The sequence below is a fragment of the Phaenicophaeus curvirostris genome, chromosome Z (assembly GCF_032191515.1).
Source record: "Phaenicophaeus curvirostris isolate KB17595 chromosome Z, BPBGC_Pcur_1.0, whole genome shotgun sequence".
In the NCBI taxonomy this organism is placed as follows: Eukaryota; Metazoa; Chordata; class Aves; order Cuculiformes; family Cuculidae; genus Phaenicophaeus; species Phaenicophaeus curvirostris.
Window position 1 is genome coordinate 47,520,325 of NC_091431.1, and position 25,803 is coordinate 47,546,127.

The 25,803-nt window shown below is 41.3% G+C and overlaps 1 protein-coding gene across 1 annotated transcript; it reads right to left on the reverse strand.

Annotated features, from left to right (window-relative positions):
• Positions 1-11,074: 11,074 nt before the first annotated feature.
• On the reverse strand, positions 11,075-17,845 carry KCNV2 (potassium voltage-gated channel modifier subfamily V member 2). Its single transcript, XM_069880023.1, has 2 exons — positions 16,179-17,845; positions 11,075-11,959 (listed from the first exon to the last, which is right to left on the reverse strand). Exons 1-2 carry the CDS (start codon positions 17,616-17,618, stop codon positions 11,684-11,686), a joined length of 1,716 nt encoding a protein of 571 aa, XP_069736124.1. The 5' UTR covers positions 17,619-17,845; the 3' UTR covers positions 11,075-11,683.
• Between the last annotated feature and the right edge of the window lie 7,958 nt (positions 17,846-25,803).

The window sequence follows — 25,803 nt, forward strand, 5'->3', positions numbered from 1 at the left end:
ACAATCTAAACTTCCCCTGACTCAATTTAAGGCCATTTCCTCTTGAGCTATCATTTGGGAGAAGAGACCAACACCCACTTCCTTTCAGGTAGTTGTAGAATAATAAAGTCTCCCCTCAGCCTAGCAATCCCAGTTTCCTCACCCACTCCTCGAAAGACTTGTTCTCCAGCCCTTCAGCTTCGTTGCTCTTCTCTGGACATACTCCAGGACCTCAATGTCTTTCTTACAGCAAGGGGCCCAAAACTGAACACAGTAATTGAGGTGTGGTCTTACCAGTGCTGAGTACGGGGCAGAATCACTTCCCTGCTCCTGCTGGTCACACCTTTTCTGATACAAGCCAAGATGCCATTGTCTTTCTTGGCTGCCTGGGCACACTGCTGGCTCATATTCAGCTGACTGTCAACCACCACCACTAGGTCCTTCTCTACCAGGCAGCTTTCAACCTACTTGTCCCTGAGCCTGGAGTGCTGCACGGGGTTGTGTCCCAAGTGCAGGACTCTGCACTTGGCCTTGTTAAACCTCATTCTGTTGGTCTCAGCCTATGGATCCAGCCTGTTCAGATCCCTGTGTAGAGCCTTCCTATCCTCCAGCAGGTCAACACTTCTTCCCAGTTTAGCGTTGTCCGCAAACTTGCTAAGAGTACACTCAGTTCCTTCATCCAGGTTATTGATAAAGACATTGAACAGAACTGGACCCAGCACCAAGCCCTTGGGAACACCACTTATGCCCAGCCTCCAGCTGGATTTAACTCCATTTACCACCACTCTGTGCTTGGCCATCCAGCCAGTTTTTAACCCAGTAGAGGGTGTGCCTGTCGATTCCAGTGGAAACCAGTTTCTCAAGTAGGATACGGTGAGAAAAGGTGTCAAAGGCTTTACTAAATTCCAGGTCCACAGCCTTTCTCTTGTCCATCAAGCGGGTCACCTTGTCAAAGAAGGCAATCAGGTTAGTTTAGCAGGACCTGCCTTTCATAAACCCATGCTGAGTGGGCCTGATCACCTGGTTGTCCTGTATGTGCTGTGAGGCAGCGCTCAAGATGGCCATTGAGTTTAAGGCTGCCAAAACTCTCTCTAACGTACAGGGGTACTCTACTGCCTCTTCTTCCTCCCTTATCCCTCCTGAAGAGTCTATAGGCTTCCATAGCAACACTTCAGTTATGAGTCATCCCACCACATTTCCATGATGGCAATTATATCATAGTCCTCCTGCTTTACATTAACTTCTAGTTCCTCTTGTTTATTGCCCATGCTGCGTGCATTGATGTGGATTACATACATGCATGCATACAACACCCTGGTGGTGATTAATAGCATGCGGATAGATCTGGAGGACCAGATTAAATAAATCTTGAACTGTAGGAGTCACGCTTTGCTGTTTCTTGGATGTAGCTTCATTTTTAATAGCAGATAATTAGCCATTATTTCTCCTTACAAAGAGCTAATTGGAAATTGCCAGTAGCTTAGTAAACTGGCTTAAGTTACTTTATTTTTCAAACTTCAAATCTGTCTCCTAAACTACTGCAATTGTTAGAGGTTGTGATGATCTACAACTACTCCTACAGTCCATCAGGAACTGCAGTGCTCAGCATCCGTGAAAATCAGATTATCCAGTTTGAGACTGAGGCTTGCATGCTTAGCATAGGCTAAAACATTTGGGTTTTCTAGAGAGCACCTGTATGTGTATGGGACTGGAATTGTTAAGTGCATTGTTTAGATAGTTATGTGTAAGTATAAATAGTTTATCCAAAGCAATTAAATATATTGTTTTGTCTTAATAAGTAATCTCTTGCTTCTCACTGGCCCTGTTTAGGGGGAACTTTTATTAGTATAAAAAAAAATTACAAGGTACCTGAATAGGCAAATTTTAAAAAAATAAAATCTTAAACCCAATTGTAATTCATAGTGTACATAAGTTAATTTAAGCAATACATGAATGATATAGTTAGAAGTGTTTCTAACATTGTTTGGTTCTCTTTGTATCCATTAGTGTACTGGTATTTTGCTGACTGTGCTTCACTCAAATTCCACCTAAGCTTATGAGTAGTAGTAAGTACATAAAGGTTAATCCCATTTAGACCTGGTTGACACTGGCATTAAGTATTGAAGCTTGTAAACACATCTCAGTTACCTAAGGGTGCAGCTCATTAGTTTCTGTAACAGGATTTTCTTTCATGACAATAAACCAGATCATTTTAATTAGCAACAGATAACGAATTCAAGCTGTAGTGACCTGTTCCTAAACAAGTCTCAGTTACTGCCAAATAAACCCAGCATAAATGAAATATGCAACTGATTTGTGACTGAATAATCGGTAGACTAGAAGAGTGAGAAAAAAGAAAATCTGATACATCCCTTCTTAATTTTCCTGTTATTGAGGGGAATAAACTAATGCTTAGAATCCAGCACAGACATGAAACGTTTCCAATCAGGAGAATTAAAGGAGGCAGTGAAAGTTAGTCATAGCTACAGATAGATATTAACAAACTGAATAGCAAAAAGCTGTGTAAGAATGTCTGCTTACATTAATCTGATTTGTTGCTTTGTGTGCTTTAACTGTTTCTAATTGAATGTCTACTAGGCAGTTTATTTGCCTTTTTTTAAGACTGTATATGATTATTATAAATTATGTGTAGTAATTTGGAGTGACTGACTTAATTTTCCCTAGCACAATTTGAGAAATACCACTCTTAATTAAGGAGACATCAGTTAAGGTTATGCTCAAGATGCCACGATTTTCACACCAGGGATAAACTTTGCTGTCAAGGTATGTCTTTAATGTCAGTTGAAACTAAATTCTTAAATAGCCTAATGAAAAGAGGGAGAAAAGGAGATTATGGGTAGGTTTAAAGACTGTTTTAGTAGACAGAATGTACTCATTCCTTGGACTGAAGAAGTCGGTTGGATGCAGTGCTGTATCCTAGTCTGCTGTGGGTCTCCTGCAAGCCTGTAAAGGCTGAGATAGAAATTGTTTGAAAACCTCTGAAACAAAAGTATTTTTTTCAGTGTGTCATTCTTCGTTTGTTTGAAATGTACTTGGCAAGGACCTCTGCCTACTTCAGAATATCCAAACTGCTTAAATTATTGCTAGCATTTTAATATAGCTGGTGGTATTTTTTTTATTGCCAAGAAGACAGTGGAAGTGCTCATGCAGCCAGTAAGTGTCTGTGTCTGTGCCACTTATTGTTCCAGGAATTATGGAGCTGTTCTTTTAAAGCCATCATTCAGAGGTGAAGTGACTGTCCCCTAGGCCATCCAGAGCCAACACCTCTGTCACTTTATGTAGCAGAAATTGGGGAGTGGACGGCCATTTGATGTGTGAACATCATGAGGTTCAACAAGGCTAAGTGCAAGGTCCTACACCTGGGTCAGAGAAATCATGAGTTTTGTCTCTGTTTGTGTAATAGATGCAAACAAGATATTTCTAAAGCAAATAAAAATATTAGGGCTTTTAATTTTAAAGATGTGCTAATTTATAACTGTTCCTGATAACACTTTTTTGTGGAAAAAAGGTAATAAGGTAATATGTGAGTTGGTTCAATATGTTGCATTGCTTAAAGTTCCTGCTCCCAGTGAGTGGTTAGGTGAAGAATATCAGATGCCACAACACCTGCTTTTAAGTCATCTTCACCATGTGAAGCACCAGTTTTCATGGCAATCAAAATAATTCTTATGGTTGAAATGCTTTTGGAGACTATTTAACGAATAGGTGTCACCAGTTTTTCTGCTTAAGTATTTTTTTCTGTTTATTTTCTCTGTCTGAAGGGATAGAATATTTAAAGCAAATTTTTTTTATAGTGGGCAGTGAAAAGACAGGCAGTTCTTTTTAAGAGGTTTAAAGATGTGTTTGATAAATGTCTATATTATTTCTCTTCAAAAGATTAAAAATTGTTTAACTTCCAATTTTATGTGTCAGATTTCATGGTATTTTATTAGCCGTGGTCCAGGCACGAGGGAGATAACTGGGATCTATGTTCCAGAATTGGTGTGGCTGACCAGCCCCTGTGCTGCTGCAGTGATTTCCTTTAAAATGTCCTCATCAATGCCAGATGCCAAACTTAATGTATTCCATATTTTACACAGCATCATGCCCAAGTTGGAGGACCGTTGCTTTACAAATGGTGATCAGCTTTGCACTGTCTGAGCATTTACCTCTTTAGTTTGCAGCTTGGAAGTGCACGCTGAAGCCAGCCCTTGAGATGAAAAGAGTTACTGACAGAACAAATGGAGTAAGCACTGTAACAGTGCATCTGAAATCACCCATTTTCTTCTGCTTCATGTGACCTTCAAGTATCTACCATTGGTCATGATTCATTCTTGGTATGACGCACTGAGATGCAAAAATTGTGTGTGCATTGTCTGCTCTTAGGTACTGCAGTGCTGCTCAGACTGCAATTGCTGCAATGTGTAAGCCTTGATTTCTAATAAGTAACTTGTGCAGGGTCACAATGCCTACCAAAATTTTGTTGTTGTTACTGTTTTTTAACTGGCTTCCCATATAAAGGGTGGGCATTTAGTGGAAATAAAATACCATAAACAATGTTACAGTTTAATTAACAAAGCTTACTTTTAGATTATTTTCTTAATAAAAAGAGGGAAGAGACTAAAGGGTATGAAAGATGCACAAAGCATTTTGTATTTGCCAAGTCTGAGTATTATATTAGCACTAGACTTACTCCTGTTTTACTCAGGATTGTATATGATTGACCATGGACAGAAAACATGAAAATATACTTTCAGGTAGGTATGCGAAGTACCTTCAGATGAGGCACTAATGTAGTGATTCTGCAGTGAGGTCTATCACAGAGAGTGTGTCTGATTTATTTGGCATGCGATTTTGGTGGTAGAATTTGAAAAAAGGATGGAAGTGACAGTATGTGCAGACAGAAACACAGAGAGAAGGCAAATGTATAAGGAAGTAGTCTCCTGTGCAATACTAATAAACTAATGCAGTAAGCCAGCATGTATTTGCAGATTTCTGAAGGGGAAGGGATTGGATGAAAAGAAGTTACTGCAGAAGGAAAGCTGTCTTTGAAAAAAAAAAAAATTGCCAAAGCAAATTGCAATGGGATGATGCAAGAGTAACGGTGGTATTACAGCTGTGTAAGAGTGGTGGAGGCTGGTGGAAAGAGACAGAGCAGGAACGAGATGCTTAAAACCTTGTGCATCTTTCTCTCTTCTGCTTCAGCCCCTCATTTGATCTAATAAATGGGATTCTGAATGCAGAAGCTTGCCTACTGCAACATGAGTCAGTAGTGTTTTGCCTGATGCCTCTGAACAGAAGATGTTGCATCCCTCTCCTCACAGCGGCTCTGGCATTTGCCAGGCTATTCATTAAGCTGATTCAGTTTACAAACCATTTAGAGATTTGTGTGTGGTTTTGAATTAATTTCTATTAGTGAGCCGATAACATTCACTAAAAAAAAGGGAAACCCACTTGAAGATGAGAGGACAAGCTAAGCAGCATCTCATGGCAAGGCAGTGAGAAGACTGACGTTAGGCAGGGGCAGACCTTCACTTTGCAGGGGATAAAATTGATTATCTGTGTTGGCTGAACAATATGATCAAACTTGCGTTTCAAATATGTGTATAATATGACGCTGTTCTCTCTTCATTACATGGAGATTTAGAGGAACATGCATTGTACTGTCTGGAAAACCAGACCCAAAACATCAGCATAATTTTAAGCCTTCCATGCCTCAGAGTGAACCTTTGTTTTGGTTGCTTATGTTAAATCCTGTCAGTAAAAATCTGGACAACATTCGCTACTGATCTAAAAAAATTATATCCAACCTACAGTTAAGGTAACATTATCTTGAACTTTCATGTTCTCTGACTAATTTTATGCTGTTAAGTAATGATATTTTTGTTCGCTTAAACTGTCCTAGAAGTATGCAAACTGCTTATTAAACATATTCTGCCATCATCCAGGTCTGCCTAGAATCACTTCTTTTTTTATTGTGACTTTTAGGGAACACTTCAAGCATTGGAGCTGTGATTTAGAAACAAAAGGAACAGGAAAATCCATCTCCAGTGTAATTAATGCAGCAGTAAATTGAAGATTCATTTAGTCCACAGTGATGATGATACAGATTTTGCAGTATAGATTAAATATTACATTATAGTATACACTTTTGCTGACAGGAGTTCTGGTACGCTCCGTATAGGAGAGGATCCAACAGAGCTAGCTCTTGTAACATAGCAGGTAGCAGGCACTGTTTCTTTTTTAGGAAAAGGAGAATCTGGCACTCTGTAACCTCTGGGCGGCAGCAGTGAACAATTTTCTGTGCAAGGGACTGTGTTTTCCACAAGGAGACCCAGCTGTCTTGCCCTGCCTTAAAGGGCGTTGAGGGCTTCACAGTGGAGCGTGTTCTCACAACCTGTGTGTGATTTCATTATTTTTCCTATTGTTTCTTCCACTCTCCTCTATTTGTTTACTCAAAAGGAATATTTGGATGTTAAATTATTTGGAAGTCAGACCAACCTCAGCTTCAAGCATTGACTGAACCAGACTTAAGGAGCATGAAGTGCCTTTGATGCTGATGTGGGACTGGCTCATGTCAGGGCTTGATCACACAGTCTTCACCTCAGAAACCAGACTTCTTGTTATGTGAAGGCTATTACATTCATCTGCAGTCCATGCCTTCACCTCCATATATACTTTTTGGCAAGAAAAAGTAGAATTGCAAGTGTCCTGTAGAACAAGGCTGTTCTTATATGGATATTGAAAGATTCCTCTGCAGACAGACATTTTTAGTGACAGTGATAGCTGGTTTTACCTATGTGAAGCTATGCTAGCTCTGCAGCCAAAACAGGTTCTGCCTTTTCTGCTAGCTGGTAGTAGAAGTGTTTTTCAGGCAGTTTCCTTTGCCAGAAACAATGAAGGAAATAGTATTGCATGGGTGTGTGTTGGCCTGAGGAAGTTATTAGTGGTAGCAGGAGACTGACTTTTAGGTATTGTAGTTATTGATCTCGTTCTTAATTATAATGCCTGTAAATGGAGCAAATCTGCTTCAGAGGTTAGGATGGTGGTACAGAGTCATTTTACAGGGTAGAATTAGTCTCTGACAAATTTTATTTAAAAACCTTGATAATCTCTATCTCAAGAGCTGTAGAATACCTCTGATATATATTGATATACCTCAAATACCTGTAGAATGCATGAGCTTTTCTCAGCGTATTTCCATTAAATTACATAAGTACATAAAAATCTAATACCTCTGACCTTTTCCTTTTTTGAATCCAAGATAAAGAGCTGGATTACAGTCAAATGCCATGTAATTTCTCTACTACTGAATAAAGAAGTTAACAAAGGTTTTGTAACTAGCAGATAAGCATGAATCAAATATTTTTACATAACATAAAAGCAGGACATTCTAAGCAGTTGAAGCTATTTTTTTAAGCAAGGAGACAATTTTTCTTTCCTAAGCTTATTGATACTTATTATTTTTCTCCAAAGCTTTGAAGTACATCTAGTTTATAACCTTTAAAATTACACATATTTAAAGACTGACTATTACCATTTGCCTTAGAAACCTGGGAACAGCACCAGATGCCTATTAATCTGTGGCTGCACTGTAGCTACAACTTTAAGTGCTATTTTTCTGAATGAGAAAAGCAAACAGCTGCTGAATCGCATTGAAAAAGTTATTTTCTTCTAAGACAAGGATTTGTGCAAAAGCATATTCTAATCGGAATTCTTTCCACTGTCTCATGTAGGGACAGACTTCAAATTTCTACCACCCCCACTACTATTTCTTTTCTCTTTCTTTTTCGATATTTTTCTTTTTCTTCCCAATAATTCCCAGGCCTAACATAAGTAGAAGAAACAACACTTAGTTGTACTAAAATGAAGCCAGGCTATCTAGATAAACTAACTTCTTTATTTACCAGAGACAATGTTTGCAAAGTCTGTAGTAAAACGTAGTGATAGAATGTATTTTCTTTCTGCCTCTGGGGCTTATCAATATCTGTGATGAGATAAAATAGAACACTTCAGCATTCAGAGAGGTTTCTAATTTCTCAGTGGTTTGAGAAATGTTCCATACTGTTTCCTCAAAATCTTAGCTATGTCGAATTAACAACTCATAAAGTATGCCCTATCTACTTTAGCTTTAGTAGTTTTGCCCACCCTTGTTGTATTTAAGCATGATTTTCCTTGATGTGGTTATTTTGAAATCTTTTGATAGCAGAAGCACTGTGACACTCAATTAACCAAGATAGTCAAGGCTCTCCTGCATTATTTTTTGATGTCATCACACGTACCTTTTGTCTACTTCATTTGATTAATCTAGGGACAGTGACAGTGCCACTGAGAGTCATAGTGGATGTAGAAGAATAAATTAACTGTGTCCTTCTCAGAAGGAACCACTATGTCAAAACAAAAGTGGCAAACGCACTGCATTATGTAAAAATCCAGCTCATATAGGTGTGCACAGCCTTCTGCAGGTTGTCAGGAGTTTGTTCTGTGAGAATACAAACTCCTTTGTTTCTCTGACCTGACTGGGTGTCCTCTATCTGATTTGTATAGTATGAGCCTTGGAGAGGCTTTCACAGAGAGAGACAATCTTGTGGGAGGACTTAGCCAGTAGCCACCTGCAGAAAACCCTGGTACTGACAGAGCTTTGGGCATTTGGGGCATCTGGCTGGTATAGTGGTACCTCAGCTTCAGGCATACTCTTTCCTATTGAAATGCACAGGCTTACACTTGTTGCCAGTAAAATAAGATTAGTTAAGCCACAAGACAGAAAGCTGCATAAGGTAATCCAGAGAAGAAAATTATGAGATTTTAATTGAAGAAATAGCCCAAACACCAGCTGCTAGAAAATGCCATACTCCACTAAGGACCTGTTCACCTGCTGAATGCAATAGGGCAGGTAAGAAAGGTATTATAAAATAGAAAACCAACAACTTTTTGTAGTCTTCTGCTTAATATTTTAAGAGATCTGTTCTCCAGACTAACCCGTGTGTCTTGTTTCAACTCTAGCATTAGTTAGAGCTCTCCGAGTTGAGCTAGGTGACAAACCAATCAAGAATCTAACACTGCTCACCAAAACTGTCACTTTTTTTTGTGTTGGTTCAATGCATAGAGAAAACAAAAAGGTACAAAAGTTGTCATTAGTGAGATGGTGGGACTGGATGGCAGGGTGGTGAGGGGGAGGAGCGTATTGAGAAAGGAGAGAGCAAAGAAACCGCTAGGTAAGCTGAGATGCCCATGGCCTCAGCGTTCAGAGCACCTACATGGGACCCCCTGGTACTGGTTGCAATGTCTTATTCTCATGAAGGGACACAAATTGTTCTTCTCTGTGTTGGGAAGTTGTTTGGCCCACGGTCATTAGCCTGTAGCGTGCTGTAAATAAGAGTCTTGCCTTTATGTGGCTGCAGTGCATGGGGACTGACAGTAGAATCCTTCTGGACTAAGTCCTTCAACTGAACATTGCTTGTGCCAGGGGAGAGTGAGTGTTTGGGAAGATTTTGCTACCTGGTCAGAGCACTTTTGTGGCTTTTCAGTGGAGCAAGGCCGGTGACCTACACTTTTCCACCCAGACAAGTGCTGCAAACGCCAAGCTGTAAAGTCTTTATTTTACTGTCACCTGGTGAGTCATTATTTACTCAGTGCGGGGTGGAACACCTTCAGCTGGATGGGTGGGAGAGACCCACTCCAAGCTGTATCTGAATGGTTAGACCAAGTATTATGGGATTTGTGCATTAAAATCTCATTAGACAGATAAGAAAGCACTTACCAAGGTCATTAAATTCTGACTCCTGATGAAAAGAGAGAACAGTTGTTTTTCTCCTGCTTATGGTTTGTGTGGAAAGCCTATTCCCAACCACGTCTTAAAGAACATGTACTTGAATGGCTTCTGCATGTGGGGCAAATGGGGTGGAAAATGGCACTGGAGATTGATGTCAAGTCTGAGACTGTGAGAAAGTCCAGCCTCAGCAGAGTAATTGCTAAGGCTCTGGATTTCTCTAGGTGGGAAGAAGTTGCTGACCTGGCTATGCAAGCCTGAGCATCTGCATCCCATCTGCATGGTACAGGCAAGTACTGTTTCCTTTAGGCAGGAAAATTAATTTAGGGTGCCCCATAACTTGGAAAGTTGAGTAATCACCAGCATTTAAGTCCTTTTAATCTAGGCTCTGACCCAAGCTGCTGTTGAAAATTAAGTATAGTTGTGGTTTTGCATGCTCATAACCTGCTGTCTCACTGAACTGCAGAGGATCTCTGAGAGAGGCTTCCAGTGGTTTCAGGAAGATCCTTATCCCAGTGTTGCTATGCAGAAGGGCCATGGAAATTCATACTATCTCTAGAGGCAAAGTAAAGCAGTTATTCTTCTCAGTGAGTGCCAGGATTGTGCCTGCTGCTTTGTGTGCAGTCCAGAAGAGCAAACATATGTAACTTTCAACACCCAAGGCTCAGCTGTGCCTAAAGATGTGGTTTAGCTTTTAACAGAGCTGATCAGCATGTAATGTGCTGACTGTCATTCCTAAAGAACAAAATGACAGATGAGCTTATGATATGTTTGTCTGGAGGTAGAGAATGAGAAGAGCAACTTGGTTACTAATTACCTTCTCACTACTGAGGGAAGAAATGTGCCTATGCTTGTCACAATTTGTATGGAGGTTGGCAATATTAATGAACTTTTTCACCTTCAGCTACCCAAAGACTGAGCTTTATGCCATTGTCTCCAGTGTGGCTCTGAGACTTGAATGCAACCATTTGCATTCAGCAGGGCAGCACAGACAACTTGATTGTTCATGAAATTTAAAACGCATCTCTGCTATCAGCCGGTTTTGCAGTAGGAGTGCTGCTGAGTAACAGCAATAGATCCTACCAGTGACTGTTACCATTGCTTCTTTTTGTTGCCCTTTTTAAATGTTATTTGAATTTGAGTATCAATAAAATAACCATGCTTTCTAATCTGTTATTCAGTTTCCTAATTCTAAAACAGTGTTACTGCTGTTATGTAAAAAGAAAACTCCTGGTATGCTGTGAACTAATGGATGAAACTCTGATTTAATTTAATTGTTGTTATCTGTTGTGTAGATTTGGGGGAGTTTCTGATGTATGAGAAATTGCATCCAGCTGTGCTAGTAGGCTCAGTAATCTTTAGAAGTAAGGTACTACTACAGATGAGCTGAGGTGTCAGAACTGTGTCCTTAATGACTGCATGTACTAAGTATATTGACTTTAAATTGTATTTAAAATTAGTTACAAATTAAGTGCTGGTAAATCTTTTGTATGAAAAGTCTTTATGACATACTATCCATTACATGTTTAATTTTATTTTTATTTTTTTAATTGCTGCTCTAATATTTATGTCCTGTGATGGTCCTATTATTATTCTAACAATACCATAAGTAGATACATTAAATGCTATAAAATAAATCTAGTTTATTACTTAATTCTATACCTAAAGGAAGGCTTGATTTGGAAATGTTTTTTAAATTGATCAAGGACATTTACCAACTTAGACTCCAGACTTCTTCTCTAGTGCTTGGCATAATGGAAGATGATTATGGAGATGGTAGTGGGGGAAATACTAAAAGCAATATGTTGCTTGCCTAGGTATGAAAATAGGAATAATTTGCAGGGCTGCATTTTAAAAACCAGCTTGGCTGATGTGTTGGTCTTCTTTCTCCTTCAGCTTCTCTGCTCCCTCCCAGTATTCACAGCACAAACTGTATCAGTGCTGTGACAAAGGGCGGGTTGCACCTTCTCCGCAGCATTCCGATATTTTCTTCATGGCTCTCCGTGTGAAGTCTATCTTCCCCCTTTCTTTCTTGAGGGCTGTGTACTCATAGGCCTTCAGCTTGCTGTAATAGTCCGAGAATTTGTTGTAGAGAATGGAGATGGGCATGCCGTTCAGGATTATCCCAAATGCGATGCAAAGGAAAGCAAACAGACGGCCAAGGTGAGTTTCTGGACACATGTCTCCATATCCCACTGTAGAGATGCTGACCTACAGGCAAACCAACATTCAGCTGATTAGCTTAGCAGAACTGTACAAACGTCTGTTCAGGGATCAGGGGCATTTTTGCACTTTGCATCTGGAATACTTTCTACTGCCTTTTTTTATGTGCCATTCATCTTATGCAAAAGTCTCTAATTAAGGAAAAAACATCTCTCATGCAGTAAAGAAAGACTACAGTGCAGTTCAACACCATTGCAGAGGATTGCAGTGAGTGAAAAGACATGGCTCCCTGACTGAGCAAATCCAGTGATAACTGCAGCTCCAATCCCTCATCATGTCACTTGGAACAGATGTACTGCTTTTAAACCCTATGTGCTTATAAAACCTGGTATTTTGGGACTAACTCTGTGGGTTGCATTTTGAGTATTACCTTTGTTCGTCAAATATATTTTAGGAAGTAGTGAAAAACATATGAAAATCTTCAACTGATTGTGAAATATATTTTTCTAACATCTGCATTATAGGAAGAACTGACCCAGGAGTTTGAAGTTTCTAGACAAAATCCCCTTTAATGGTAATATGCCTACAAGGAGCTGTGGAAAAAACAGAGATGTTTTTCTGTTGCCCAGAAGTTTTTTCTCACAGAATATGTTCACTACATATATATTTATAGTGCTAAATTGTCTTCCTGCTCAGCTGTATGTCAGAGGTTACAAAAGTAAGGTATATGTTTACGTTCAGTAGGGAATATTCTTGTTTGTTTTAGCTGACAGGTACACAGGTTGAAATTTTTGCTGAATTACCCTCTGAAGAAGGTTTTGGGAGTTGTTTCATATGTAGGGGGGTTTTTATGTTTTGTTTTTTTTGTGGGAGTGATGGTATTTAGTACATCTGGTTTATATGAATCTACATTTTGAAATCACATTGTCTATATAGTTTAACAGAATTTTTTCTTCTCATCCATCAGCATTTTCTGATTTTAGCCTACAGATGGATGAAAGAACTGTTTTGTATGAAGTTGTGCTATACCAAGTACATGTGAATGACATACTCTCAAACAATCAGTGTAAAAGAACTAATATGTGTCCATTGCACACATATTGATTGTTTATAATTTTCATATTAATAAATATAATTTATTTTTTCTGGCAGCTAAAACTCACAGCCTTCTGCCATCTGGTACTTTCTAGTTTGTGCGAGGGATGTTTTTCAGCCAATGACTTTTATTTTTTTTTATTTTTTTTTCACAGTATTTGAACGCACTGTGTGTATCTGTGAAACAGTAATCTAAAACTTTGGCAGAAATAAACCACAGGCAGTAAGAATTTCATTGTAATGCCCCTGTGCCTTTAGCACTGAAATAAGTTTTTGAAAGGTCACAATGTGTAGCCTGTCATCCTTCAACACTCTAAGTAAAAAGTTACTTCAAATGAAGAAAGCACTGGGATGCATGAGACAGCACTGGGTAAGAATGTTTGTAGGATGCACCTGGTGCTTCCTGCAGAACAAAAAAGATTAGTCACTTGGTTTAATGGAAATTAAGTCACTGGATTTGAATGATAATACAGGATAAATGTCTCCAAAAATAAATACTGAGATGAAGGCAAGATGCTTATCTGTACCAGCTAGGACAAAACCATTATCCTGTGATAAGGTTTTGTTCCACTGGTATAGTCTTCTACAATGCCTGTGACAATTTGGGAGGAATGCTTCTCCTCTTATGTGTGTGAGACCATGAATGATGTTGGATTTTAAGGAAATTTCAGTGATTTGCTATCTTTCTTTTCACTCTCCAAGAATGAACACGTTTTACTAGAGTTTTATGCCTTGGAATTGCAGTGTGCATGCTACAATTCCTTTTGGAGACAGTTGCTCAGCTAAACAGACCTTTTCCTTGTAGTCTTAGTCATGTAGATTTCTTAGGAATGTCTAAATGATTATGGCGTCACCAGCTGGCAGAAATGAGCCTTAAGGATTTTGTTTATATCCTGCACATTCAGAAAATGAAATACAAGATTAATGTCCTTATTCTAGTGATGTATGAAGTGCAGGTTTTTTTCATGACTTTGTGTATATCACATAGAGATGACCCATGAAGATCGCACTACAGGACCTTTTCCTTTATTCACTAATTTTTCCCTCATTTCCAAGCCTCAGCTTAAAGGATATTCAGCTCATGCACGTCTATATATATGTATATGTCTTTGTATGTCTGTGGGGCCAGTTTTTCTTTTGTGCACCAAATGACTACAAATACATGTATGGAAAACCACCACATCTCACCAGCTATTGTTGAACTGGAAGTGCAGGACATGGTCTCCTGGGGCTGCTGGCCAGGAGAAACCACCTTGGATGGGGTGCGGTTGCTCTCCTGTCGGGCCCATATGCTGCTCAGTGCATTCAGTGCCTATGCTGATCAACCAGCAGGAGAATTTTGAGTCCTTTCCAGTCCATTTGCACGAGCTTTATTCCCCAGGGAAGTGACTGGGAGATAGGCAGACCCGTAGTCAGCCCCTAGAAGTGCCCCTGGGGCCCTGCTATAACTATGGATTATGGAGGCCAGTATCAGCTGCTGCAAAATGAAATGTATGGGATGACAGACTGGAAGAAATTTTAGAGCCATGGAATATCCAAGATATGGGCCCTTTGCTGCCTCTCAGCACCTGAAACATCTAGCTTACTCTCTGATTTGCTCCAGACAGCTATAGTTGCGCAGTTATATAATTATCTCCTGCAGTGTAACAGCACACACAGGCATCAACGACCCCCTCTCCTCAATGCCACTGATGAAACCACCCCTCCCTCTCTGAAAACATTACTGAAAACTTGTGAAACTGCCATACTTGTGGATGAAGATTATCTCGTAAGCATTTTATTACAGCCTGCAGATCCCTTTTCATTGTCTGCTGGTCTTGATAAACCCAGAAGTGTTTCTTTTTTATCTTCACAGTTCACCTTTAAGGATACAACTGTCATTTTGATCTCACAATAGTTTGAGAAGTATTGGTTAGCCTTCTATAAGTAAATGTATGTCTGTCCTTGGGTGTTAATGCAATCCAAGACTCAAGTTAAACTGCTTCCCAAGCCCTTTAGAGGTGAATTCAAAGTCTGGAATACTAGAACAGTTCTGCCAGGACAGTGCCCGAGTCAGAAGGCATTTAAGCAAGGTGGAGGGCTTTAAACTCTCACAGCTCTTCATTCATGGCTGAATCTTCATGCCTCTGAAAGATGTGAATATGTCAGCCTGGAACATGCTGGATCAAAACACCCCTCCACATATCACAGTATAGTACAGGTCAGTGATAGTTCAGACCCTGCAAGAAGGTGTGCCTGAATGCCTTAGAGCACTAATCCAGTTGCAGTGTCTAGAAACAAGGTCATTCTGTCTTCATTTCTGGGCCTTGTCAGCTGAAACTCAGGCAGTTACCCTCATTCCAAGAGCTTAGGATGGAACTAAAATCACATTTTTTCTGGCAGAGATTGCAAAAAAACATTCAAGGTGACATTAACCACCTCTCAGTACTGACTGATGTGAGATTCAAACCAGTGACCTAAATGTAGAAGGCAGTTTATCCCATTACCAATCCTCTGAGCCATTCTGCTATTCTACACTTCTTTGAGTGTAGCATGGTATAAATAACCTGCCAAAGTTTTGTGCGTGTGCAAACATGCACCCTACAGATACCACCTAAGGGACAGAACACAATCTCTTATGTAAAACAACTGTTGGTCCCACTGTATTATTAATGGCCAGAGGTCTGAGTCAGCTTTGGCTTTGCAAGTTTGAGTGACTAGTTATGGTTAGTAAAGTATGCCTTATTATCTCGCAGTTGCACTGCAGATTTGTAAAAAGAACAAGAATGAAACCTTGCATCCACCTGCAACCAGCTAGCCTGATGAAAGAGTAGGACTTTTTCTTACTTTTTTTGTTTTGGCAATGCTGATTATGGGATTAAATGAGGAAATGTTTTTATTTCCTGTCTCTTTGCCTACTTCTTTAAAAGTGCAAGTACTGTCTGCGTCTGCTTGGGCAGGAAATCCAATGCTGTCTGCCTGATTAAGCCTTGATTTAAGCTTACAGCAGAGGTGAATGAGTGCATGTGTGTGTGTGTGAGTGAGTACATATGTCCTTTAAGCTCAGAATTCAGAGCAGATGTTCACTGATCCAAGCCTGCTGTTTTCAAGGCTGTCAGTGACTCTAGCAAGGAAGGGAGGGGAAAGGAAGGGAGGGTCTGTGGTTACCCAGCAAGGTGAGATGTTTACTTACGGCAGCCCACCACCAAGCATGGGGGATGCTGGTGAAGTTGGTACTGGAAACATCATGTTCCACTGTGTAGACCATAGCAGAGAAAGCGAAGATGCCCATGGCAATGAAGAGCAAAAGGCAGCCCACCTGCTGGTAGCACTGACGCAAGGTAAAGCCAAAGGCACGTAGCCCAGTGGAATGGCGGGCCAGCTTGAGAATGCGGAAGATGCGCATGAGGCGCATGATGCGAAGCACTTGTCCCACCTTGCCCACCCGTCCCACCTTCTCAATATCGTGCTCATGCTGCGAACCCCGACCTCTGGGCTGGTCATCATCAGCAAAGCATTCGAGTAACAGCTGCAGGTAGAGGGGCAGGATGGCAATGAGGTCTACTGCATTGAGGGCGCTGCTGGCAAAACGACGCAGGTCTGGGGTAGAGACCAATCGCAGTAAGTACTCCAGTGTGAAGAATGCGATACATAGGGTTTCAATGTGCTCCAAGACAGGGCGGCTCTCCCCACTTTTCCGGTCTACCTGCTGCATCTCCTCCACTGTGTTGAGGGCCAGAGCCACCACAGAGATGAGCACGAAGAAGCTGGAGGCCACTGCCATCACCTTGGCAGTGACAGAAGAGAAGGGCTTTTCCATCAGATTCCAGAGGCGCCAGCGCTGGGGGCCATAGTAGCGCATGTGGTGGAAGAGGTGCTCACTCTCTTGAGCCTCTGCCTGGGAGCGCAGCTCACGCTGAACCTTCAGCTGCTCAGTCAGCTCATCACGGCGCTCCTCAAAGCAGATGCGGCAACAGCGAGGTGTGTATTTGAGCCGCACACCCCAGTAGCTCAGCTCCTCCAGGAAGCTACGGGGGCATAGCTCATCCCGCACACGCAGCACACCCGAGGCATAGAAGTTGTACACCAGCTGGAAGACAGATGGGTCCCGGTCAAAGAAATACTCATCTACCTGGGCAGCATAGTCATCACACAGGCCCAGCTGGCAGCGACGGTCAGTGGAGGTAGCCAGGCGGCCCAGGCGGGTCTTGGGATAGATGGCCACTGCCTGATAGGTGAGGCGGTAGCTTTGGCCACCAACATTGATGTTCAGCACAGATGAAGTGAAAGATGTGGCCGTGGCTCCAGGAGACAGGGCAGGGGAGCAAGTAATGGTTGAGGAGGTCTTGTTTTCTCCCTCAACTCTGTCTCCAGTTGGCCATTTTCCTTGTTCTTTCTCTTCCTCTTCCTCATCTTCATCTTCCACATAATAGTTGTAATTCCCCTCGGGTCCTAGAAGCAGCAGGGGTTGCGAGTTCAATGAAGCTGTAGCGGAAAAGCCACTTTGCTTGTCTACATGTATTCCTTCATTATCCGTACCCTTGTCTTGCTGTGAGAGAACGTTTGATTCTTCCCTTTCTCTGCCTTTATGTTTTAGGAAAGGAAACTGTCGCTGCATGTTAAACTGCAACATACTATTTTTCCTTACTCTTTTCTTCTGTTTGCATTCACCTGATCAAGGAATTAACATCAGTCCTCTCCAACAAAACAAAGGCTGATGCTCCAGTTGTCTTCTTTCTTTATCTTGGTAGCATCACACAAAGCGGTGGTTCTGCATTCTCACTGCTAGCCTCCATTCCAGTTGTTGTGAAAGCTCCGTGTGGGATACAGACATATGAAGTCTGCTGTTGACCGTTTTAATCTTGCTGACAGGGAAGATCTGAGTGCTTAGAGGAGGGGATTTAAGGGCTATTATCCTGTTCCTGCCTCATGTCCCTCAGGCTGTGACGTGAATGATTATGGATCCATAATTCTATGAAAAATCAGTAGGGGGAAAAACCCTAAAGTTTTATTACTAATAAAACATATATCTTTTCCTAATTTAAGTATATGTGGATTAAGAATGATCTCAAAATGAAGATGGGGGAAGAGAGAAGAGGAGAGAGGGAGAGCATTACAAATCTTTTTAATCTACATGAGTGTAGTGTGTACTGGTTTTCCTCAATGAAAGTAATGAATGATTGATATGCAGATAGTTGGTAGGAATTCACTACAGTGGCTCTTCAAGTGTTTTCCCAAAGTGAGCAGATAAAAATAATTCCTTTTTATTCCCAGTTAGAACACCTCCATCTAGTTAAGGGCTGAGGAAAGTAGCAGCCTGTGCCTGAAGGTTTGGCTGTGCTCTTTGGAGCGCAGGTCTCATGCTGCTCTGGACATAGTAGAAATGAAGGACCGGAGTGTGAATTAGTTTCCAGCATTCTACGTCACTTCAAACTCCTCATAAGCCACTGAGAAACAGAATAAAGACACGCTTGCTCCTTTTGCAGGGTATGTTTGATAGCATAAAGCCACATTAGGTACCTAGGCAGGACAGGAGAGATACTTCTTTATTGTTTTGACGGGAATTTCAACCTCAGCTCTCGCTGAGCTCGCACAAGCACGTCTGGTGACAGAGAGCATCTTGAAAGCCAGGTTATTTCCCCTTATCACTGGGAACACTTCAGCTGATATAGACCTGTGAAGCAGAGGATGTACACAATAAAGAAATGGTTCCTTCAACGTGCTCTTAGCCCCTGAGTTACAGTCTTAACAGCAGCTTGTTATTTCACCTGTATTCAGGCTAGTGCAGGAAGGCACAAAGCACTAGAAAACTGCTAATTTTAGCAACACCCTCTCTGATATGGAAGGTCTTCCATCTGCCATTCTGCAGCCTGCCTTTCACTCACATCTCCCTACCCTCTCACTCAGGCTGCTGGGACAATGTATCACAGAGCTCCTGCAGCAGTATTTTTCTTTTGTTGTCCTCAGGCTCCTGTTCTTGTATTATTAATCTCATGGTCTTGCATACGCAAACCCTAATACTGTTGTTTTGGTGGTGCCCCATGTGAACCAATTGCTGTTCCTGTAAAAATCACTCCTTCTTTTTCTGCTTTTCACTACCCCTGGTTTTTCCTGAGCAAACTAATTCGGACACAAGAAAAAAATAATCTGTCATCATTTTACTAGTGAAAATTCTTGATTGTTTCTTAATCAAGATTCAGGCTGGACCCTATTCCTCTTGCCAGTCTCCACTGTAGCATTTCATTCTGCTTTTTGTCAAGTTTCTTGTTGTCACTTCTGAGAAGTATCCAATAAGTCTTATTGCTTACTACTCAAGAAGTTCTTTCTCATACCATACGGTAGTATCAGGAGCTTCTACATGGAAATTCGTCATGAATTTCCAATGCCAACATCTCATGTACCTGAACTTAGATCTTGGACATTGTTACTAAGCAAAGCAAGCAAGGTAGCTAGTTTTGCTTCCACTCAAATACCACTTTGACCTAGATATTGTGAATGTAACTCTCAAGCACCTGGTACACTCTGCTCAAACTTGCCTCTAACAGATAAAATAGGCAAAATAAACTGCTTTATTTACGTTCTTTGTTTTGAGGCAAAATCTGGTTCTGAGCTGCTAGACTCTCAGCCTAGATAGATAGCAAACTAAAGTGACCAGAAATATTTTCCCCCCCTTCCCTCTTTTTTTTCCTTAGGTACCTTATTCAATGTGTGCTAGTCTTCATAAGTGTCATTGATAAGAATTGCATAAAATCTTCTTGTATTAGGAAAAGCCACCTTTGTGTTGCTGAGAAAACTAGTTAATAATATTGCCTGAGAACCTGCTTTTGAAGCTATTGTGGTCCATGAATGCCAATCACTAATTAAAAGCCATATGTTAAAAGTGAAGAAACAGGCAGTTCCAAAGTGTTGGAAGTCAAGCAAGCAGGGCAGAGGTCTGGTTTGGTTGAGCAGGGATCTTCTAGAACTTAGGCAGAAAAGGAAAATGTATGGATATTGGAAGAAAAGACTGGTAAAATGGGAGGATGACAGAGATGCTATTCACCACTCTAGGGAGAAAAGTAATGCAGCTAAAGCTAGATGAGAGTGCAAGATGGCTAGCACTGTAAAGGGCAACAAAAAGAGCTTTTAAAAATATGTTAATAGCAGAAGGAGGATCAGAGATAACATTGGTCCATAACTTGAAGAGGTCAGCCTCTTGATAAATAGGGGTACAGCAAAACCAGAAAGTTTAATGCCCTCTTTGCCTTTGTCTTTAATACTGATGATGGGCCCTGGCACCTTCAGAGACCTGTGCTGGAAGACTGACTAGGGGAATGACAAACTGCCCGCCAAATTCAAGAGCTTGCTCAATACTTGCAGATTCATCTTGATGCACTTAGTCTATGGGGCCTGATGGGATTCATCCCAGGGTATTATCATGAGACCTTTTTTATTAATTTTCAATGCTCTTGGGAGTTTGGAAGCTTGCAAATGTCCCAAATTTCAAGAAGGGTAAGAAGAAAGACTCTGGTAATTACAGGCCTGTCATCCTCACTTCAGTGCCTGGTAAAACAATGGAGAAGGTTATTCTGGGAGTTACTGAAAAACACTTGAAGGACAACGCAGCCACTGGTCATAGTCAGCATGGGTTCATGAGGGGAAAGTCCTAGTTGACCAACCTAATTTCCTTTTATGACAAGGCTACCCATCTAGTTGACCAAGAGAAGATGGTGGGTGAGTGGAGGATTGATTTTAGAAAATATTTTGATACAGTTTCTCACAGCATCTTCTAGAAAAAATGTCCAGCACAAAGCTGAACAACTCCATAATATGGTGGGTGAGGCTGATGGCTCAGGCTCAAAAACTTTGGTAGATGAGGTTACCTCAGGCTGGTTGCCAGTCACCCACAGAGTTTCCCAGAGCTCAGTTTTAGAGCCAGTGCATTGTAATGTTTTTATAAATTGTCTGTGTGTAAGAATCAAATGTACATAAAGTATGTTGGCCAATGATAGTTAACTAGGAGGAGCTGTGGAATCCTTTGAGGGCAGAGAGGCCTTACATAGAGATCTGGATAGACTATAGAGAGTGGGGCAATCACCAATGGTAGAAAATTTAACAAAAGCTAGTGCAGGATCCTTCACCCGGGATAGAGTAATCCTGATTATTTGTACAAACGGTAGAGCAAGAGGCTGGAGAGCTGCCCCGTACAGAGGTCTGGGGGTCTGGGTTGAAGGCAAATTGAATACAAGTGGACAGTGTGCCCTGGAAGCCAAAAGGGCCAACCTTGTCCTGGGTTGCATCAAGCATAGCATAACTCACCCCCTGATGGATGCAGTTGTCCCACTCTACACCTCAGTGGTGCAGCCTCACCTCAAGTATTGGGTGTAGTTGTGGGTGCCTCAATGTCAGAAGGGCACCAAACTATTAGAGTGTGTCCAAGGGGGACACTCAAGAAAGTGAAATGCCTCAAGGAAAATACAAGCAGTTGCTGAGGTCAGCTTGGATAAGGCTGAGTGGTGCCCACATCAGAGTCTACCACTTCCTCAAGCTGGCCGGTGAAGGGAGAAGTACTGATTAGGAGATGGTGGTGCCTGGTGACTAGCAATAGGATATGAGGAAATGAAGCTACATCAGGGGAAGTTCAGATTGAGCATTTGGAAAAGGCTTTTCACTGAGAAGCTCAAGACCCCATGAGAAATGGTCATGGCACCAAGCCTTTAAGGACCTTCCGGACCATGCTTTTAACATTCAGTTTAGTTTTAGGTAGTTCTGCGAGGAGCAAGGAACTGGACTCAATGATCCTCATGGGTCCTTTCCAAGTTGAGTGATTTGATGATTCAATGATTCTTTGGGCAGAAGAAAAGTGAAAGCCTGGCAGTGCATGAAAGTGGAGAATGTTGTCCAATCAATGTGGCACTGGATACCGGCTTCCTGAGAACAGTATTTTCACAAGAAAAAACTATAATTATAATAGAAAAGTGTCATGACAAGATGAATCTTTGCAAATCTTCATCTTGTGGAGTGCTGACTTTTCCCAGGACAGAGGACTATATAATGGCAACGTTTTTTCGCTGAGTAAATTAACTCCAGAGTTGAGTATGCTTGCTTTGTCTTGGTTAAAACAAACAAAAAAAAACCCCTAAAAAATAAAAGAACTTCTTAATTTTAAAATTCCCTTAAAGAATTTTTATGGCTCTGTAAGCCCTCAGTGGATTACTTCCTACTTCACTAGATGGGTTCATAGATTAATAGTATTTTAAGGTCAGGAAAGCCTATAGAATCATTTATTTTAACCTACTTGAACAATAACCCTAGAACTTCACTCAGTAATTCTCCCATTGTGCTAAAAAGTGTGGCTCAAACTACTTTAAAATCTTGGAGACTTGAAATAACCTTAGTTATCCACAGGGAATTGTACTGAAATATGACATGGGGCTTTGTTTCAAAGAGTCCAGCCAGGCTTTTTCATTAACTGCCAGTGACCTCTCAAGCTATGTTGACCTTGTGGAAAACACTGCTAATGGTGATTATTAATAATGTAACAATAATTAATGTCCTGTTTACTGTATTAGAGTTCTCAAAAGTCATAATAGGGCTGAGGGTAGACTAACTGGCTGCAGTGCCTGCTATAACTGTAAGGGGTGACTTTGGTGACTTGGTGACTTGGTGACTTGGGAAGTAGGAGAATTAGGATGCTGTTCTGTCTGACCAGTTCTTTACAAAAAGTGATTATCTGCTCTGCTCAGAGTTTAAATAACCTTCACTTCACTCTTTTGTTTCACCCAGCTCAGTTAGTTAGACTCAAATGGAAGCAGCTGTGAACAAGGAGATCCTTCTTGTTCTGTGATTTCACCCTTATGCCCTGGTGTTATGCTCCAGTCCATGAACCACACACTCACGTGCAGGTCTTATTTTGACCTGCACAGTCAAAGAAAGTGGTTTGTTCATTCTATCTGTACAATAATTTTGAAGCTGACAAGATCACTTCCAGGGTGAAATCAAAAAGCAAGATTTATTTCAGTCACAACCAAAATAAACAGACCAAAAACTTAGGTGCACATCTGAGGGGGGAACAACTTCCCAAAGCTGCAAAAATAGATTTCAATCTAGTCAGATTACAATCTGATCCCTGGAACACAGCCAAGGTCATCTGGATTTGATCTGACACAAACCACTGCCGAAGAAAACAGAAAGATAAGTGAGAAAAAGAGAGAGATTGAGAACAGGGAAAAGAAGAGAGATTGAGAGAAAGGAAGGGGTCCAGTGGGAAGCAGCAGTTTCTTGGCAAAATGTAGTCTCTCTGGCAGCGGCTCCAGCAGCAGCTTCTTCCAGGCTGTGTGGTCCAGGCTCATCTGATTGGAGTGATGTGCACACCCCATGTGGCTCCTTGCAAGTTCCTTTATAAGGCAAGTCCATGTCTCCATTAGCATGTCATAGGTGGTTTTGCCATGCGTGTGCAGAAGCTCCTTTGGGAGGATCTGGCAGTTTGAGAGCAGTTAGATGAATGTGGGAAGGGGAGAGGGGTGGCAATGACCACTGCTGCACCTCCTCCCCTTGCTGTAGCAGCTAGATCAGGACAGCTGCCACAAACAAAAGGTGAAGATAGCCAGACCTCAGATGAATGTTTAAAGCAAACAATGAAGTAAAGATGGTCTTTACACCTGGCACACTTTCTCAGCCCTCAGAGTGCCTTGCCACTGCCGAACATATTCTTCCCTGCTGTTGATTTCTCTGTTTCTGGGGTTTTATTATTATTATTTTTCCATTTCCCAGCCAGCAAAGGGTGCTTAGAAAGGGCAGACTAAGTGGGAAGAGAGGGTGCTTGAGTGGTTTTCTAATCAGCATCGCTGAGCTGCCCACAGCTTTTCTGGCTCACATGTTATGGTGGAGTTCATGTGCCTGTGCAATATCCCAACTCCATGCATCAGTGTTGCCTGTACCAACAAGGAGAGAGAATGCCAGCTCCAGATGTAGCCAAGAGGCAGAGGGACAGACTGCAAAACCAGTCTAGGGTGAAGCTGGCAGCTTGCTAACCGAGCAGTCAGACTGTGTCAACCAAGGCAACAGCAGTTATGTATGTCCAAGGGATGTACCTGGTGGCTGCAGCAACCTGCCTGAGCCTGGGGACCTAGGACAAGCTGTGTGAGCTACCATCACTGACTGTGTATCAATGAGTCCTTGTTGGTATCTCTTTCAATCTCTGCCACTCCATGCTCTTTTTTCTCTCTCCAGATAAACTTGTGCTAACTGTTGTAAATCGCAGCTGTTAAACCCACAGTGTTCATTGTAGCTGGTCTCTAGATTATTTTGCAGGGGGATGTCCTTGTCATGTTGTCATCTAAAAGCACGCTCAGGCAGAATAATCTGCAAGGAACACGGTGGGATCTAGTCAGCTAAAGTCCAGAGCAACCTACCTCAGCTCTTAAACCTGTATCATATGAGATGCATTGGCACCTGGGCATGTAGTAGCTCTTACCAGGCACTAGGCACATTTAAGGTATGATTCTGGCTACAAAGCTGAAAACTCCCTGAATTCTACCCTAAACTGCACATTTAAAACTATCAAAAGACTATAAGGAGTAGTGTTATACAGATGATGTTATAGAATAGCAGAATGAAACAGTTCTTTTGACAAATATGAAAGGATTATAACTAGCTTTTCTATTGAATCCCAGCAAGAAGCAAGCTAGCCTTTGAGTAGTCATGGACAGCTGTAAGAAAACAGTGCTAGTAATCTGTACAGTGATGAGTCACCTTGCGCAAATATAAAGGTGCTGATGCAGTAGGGAGAGAGATACCATAGTGAATCAAAGGCTGCCACTGACATGACATGCGGCCATAAAACACTCTTACACTCAGGACAAGAACACTGGAATTACCTCTGTATACCAGGTGTCTTCCAACCCATGCAAAGTCTAGCTACTGGCAGTTGGCAGGACAAATCAAATACGGAAAATAGGGTAGCATAAACAGTATGTTGAATGAAACTATGATGGAGAGAGGCTCCTCAAATAGTCTTGGGTGTACTTTTTATGATATGAATGCACATGAGCCTGAGGGTGCAGACATAATTACCAAGAAATATGAGATCAATAGGCATTAGCTGAGCTTAAGGGCAATCTGTACACAAGATCTGAACCCACAGCAAATGCAAAATAATGGAACTTTAACTTAACCATATTGCACTGCAAGCTTAAATAAATTCAATTACTTGTGTTTTCTACGTGCTATGGATGTGGACAAAGAGACTGCAGTTCTGCTGATGTGGAATGACTTGCTATATCAATTTGCCCATGAGCCAGAGTTTTAACATGCTCAATAGTGATACCTGTGATATTCAGCAGGCTAAATATCCAGAAATAGCTATGTGTCAGGTGGCTTATCTCAGTAGAAAAACTGTGGGGAAATAGATAATTCTAGGACATGTGTCAGCAAGTCAATATATTAAAGCAGCAAACAGGCATATAAAACAGAGACACACTAAAGAACAGTACTGTATTCCTCTAGCTGAATGAGTTCATAACCCTTTTTCACAGGTGAGATGCTGAAGAACAAAATGTTATAACCTAGAAACAAGCAGCAGAATAATCAAACAATACTTTCTGTATTGCATATTTCTGGGTTTTCCATCGGGCATTGCTTACTGTATACAGTGGCTCATTCCTAAACATTAGCCACTCCTCAGACACAGGCAGATGGTCCCAGCCCTGCAATGAACATGAACATTAAAAAGCCCACAACAGCAGCAGCAAGAACAGATTTTACTTAAGTGGGAATGAATATCGGCTGTATGTAGAGAAACTGGAAATACACTGGAAGCATTGACCAAATTATGCCAG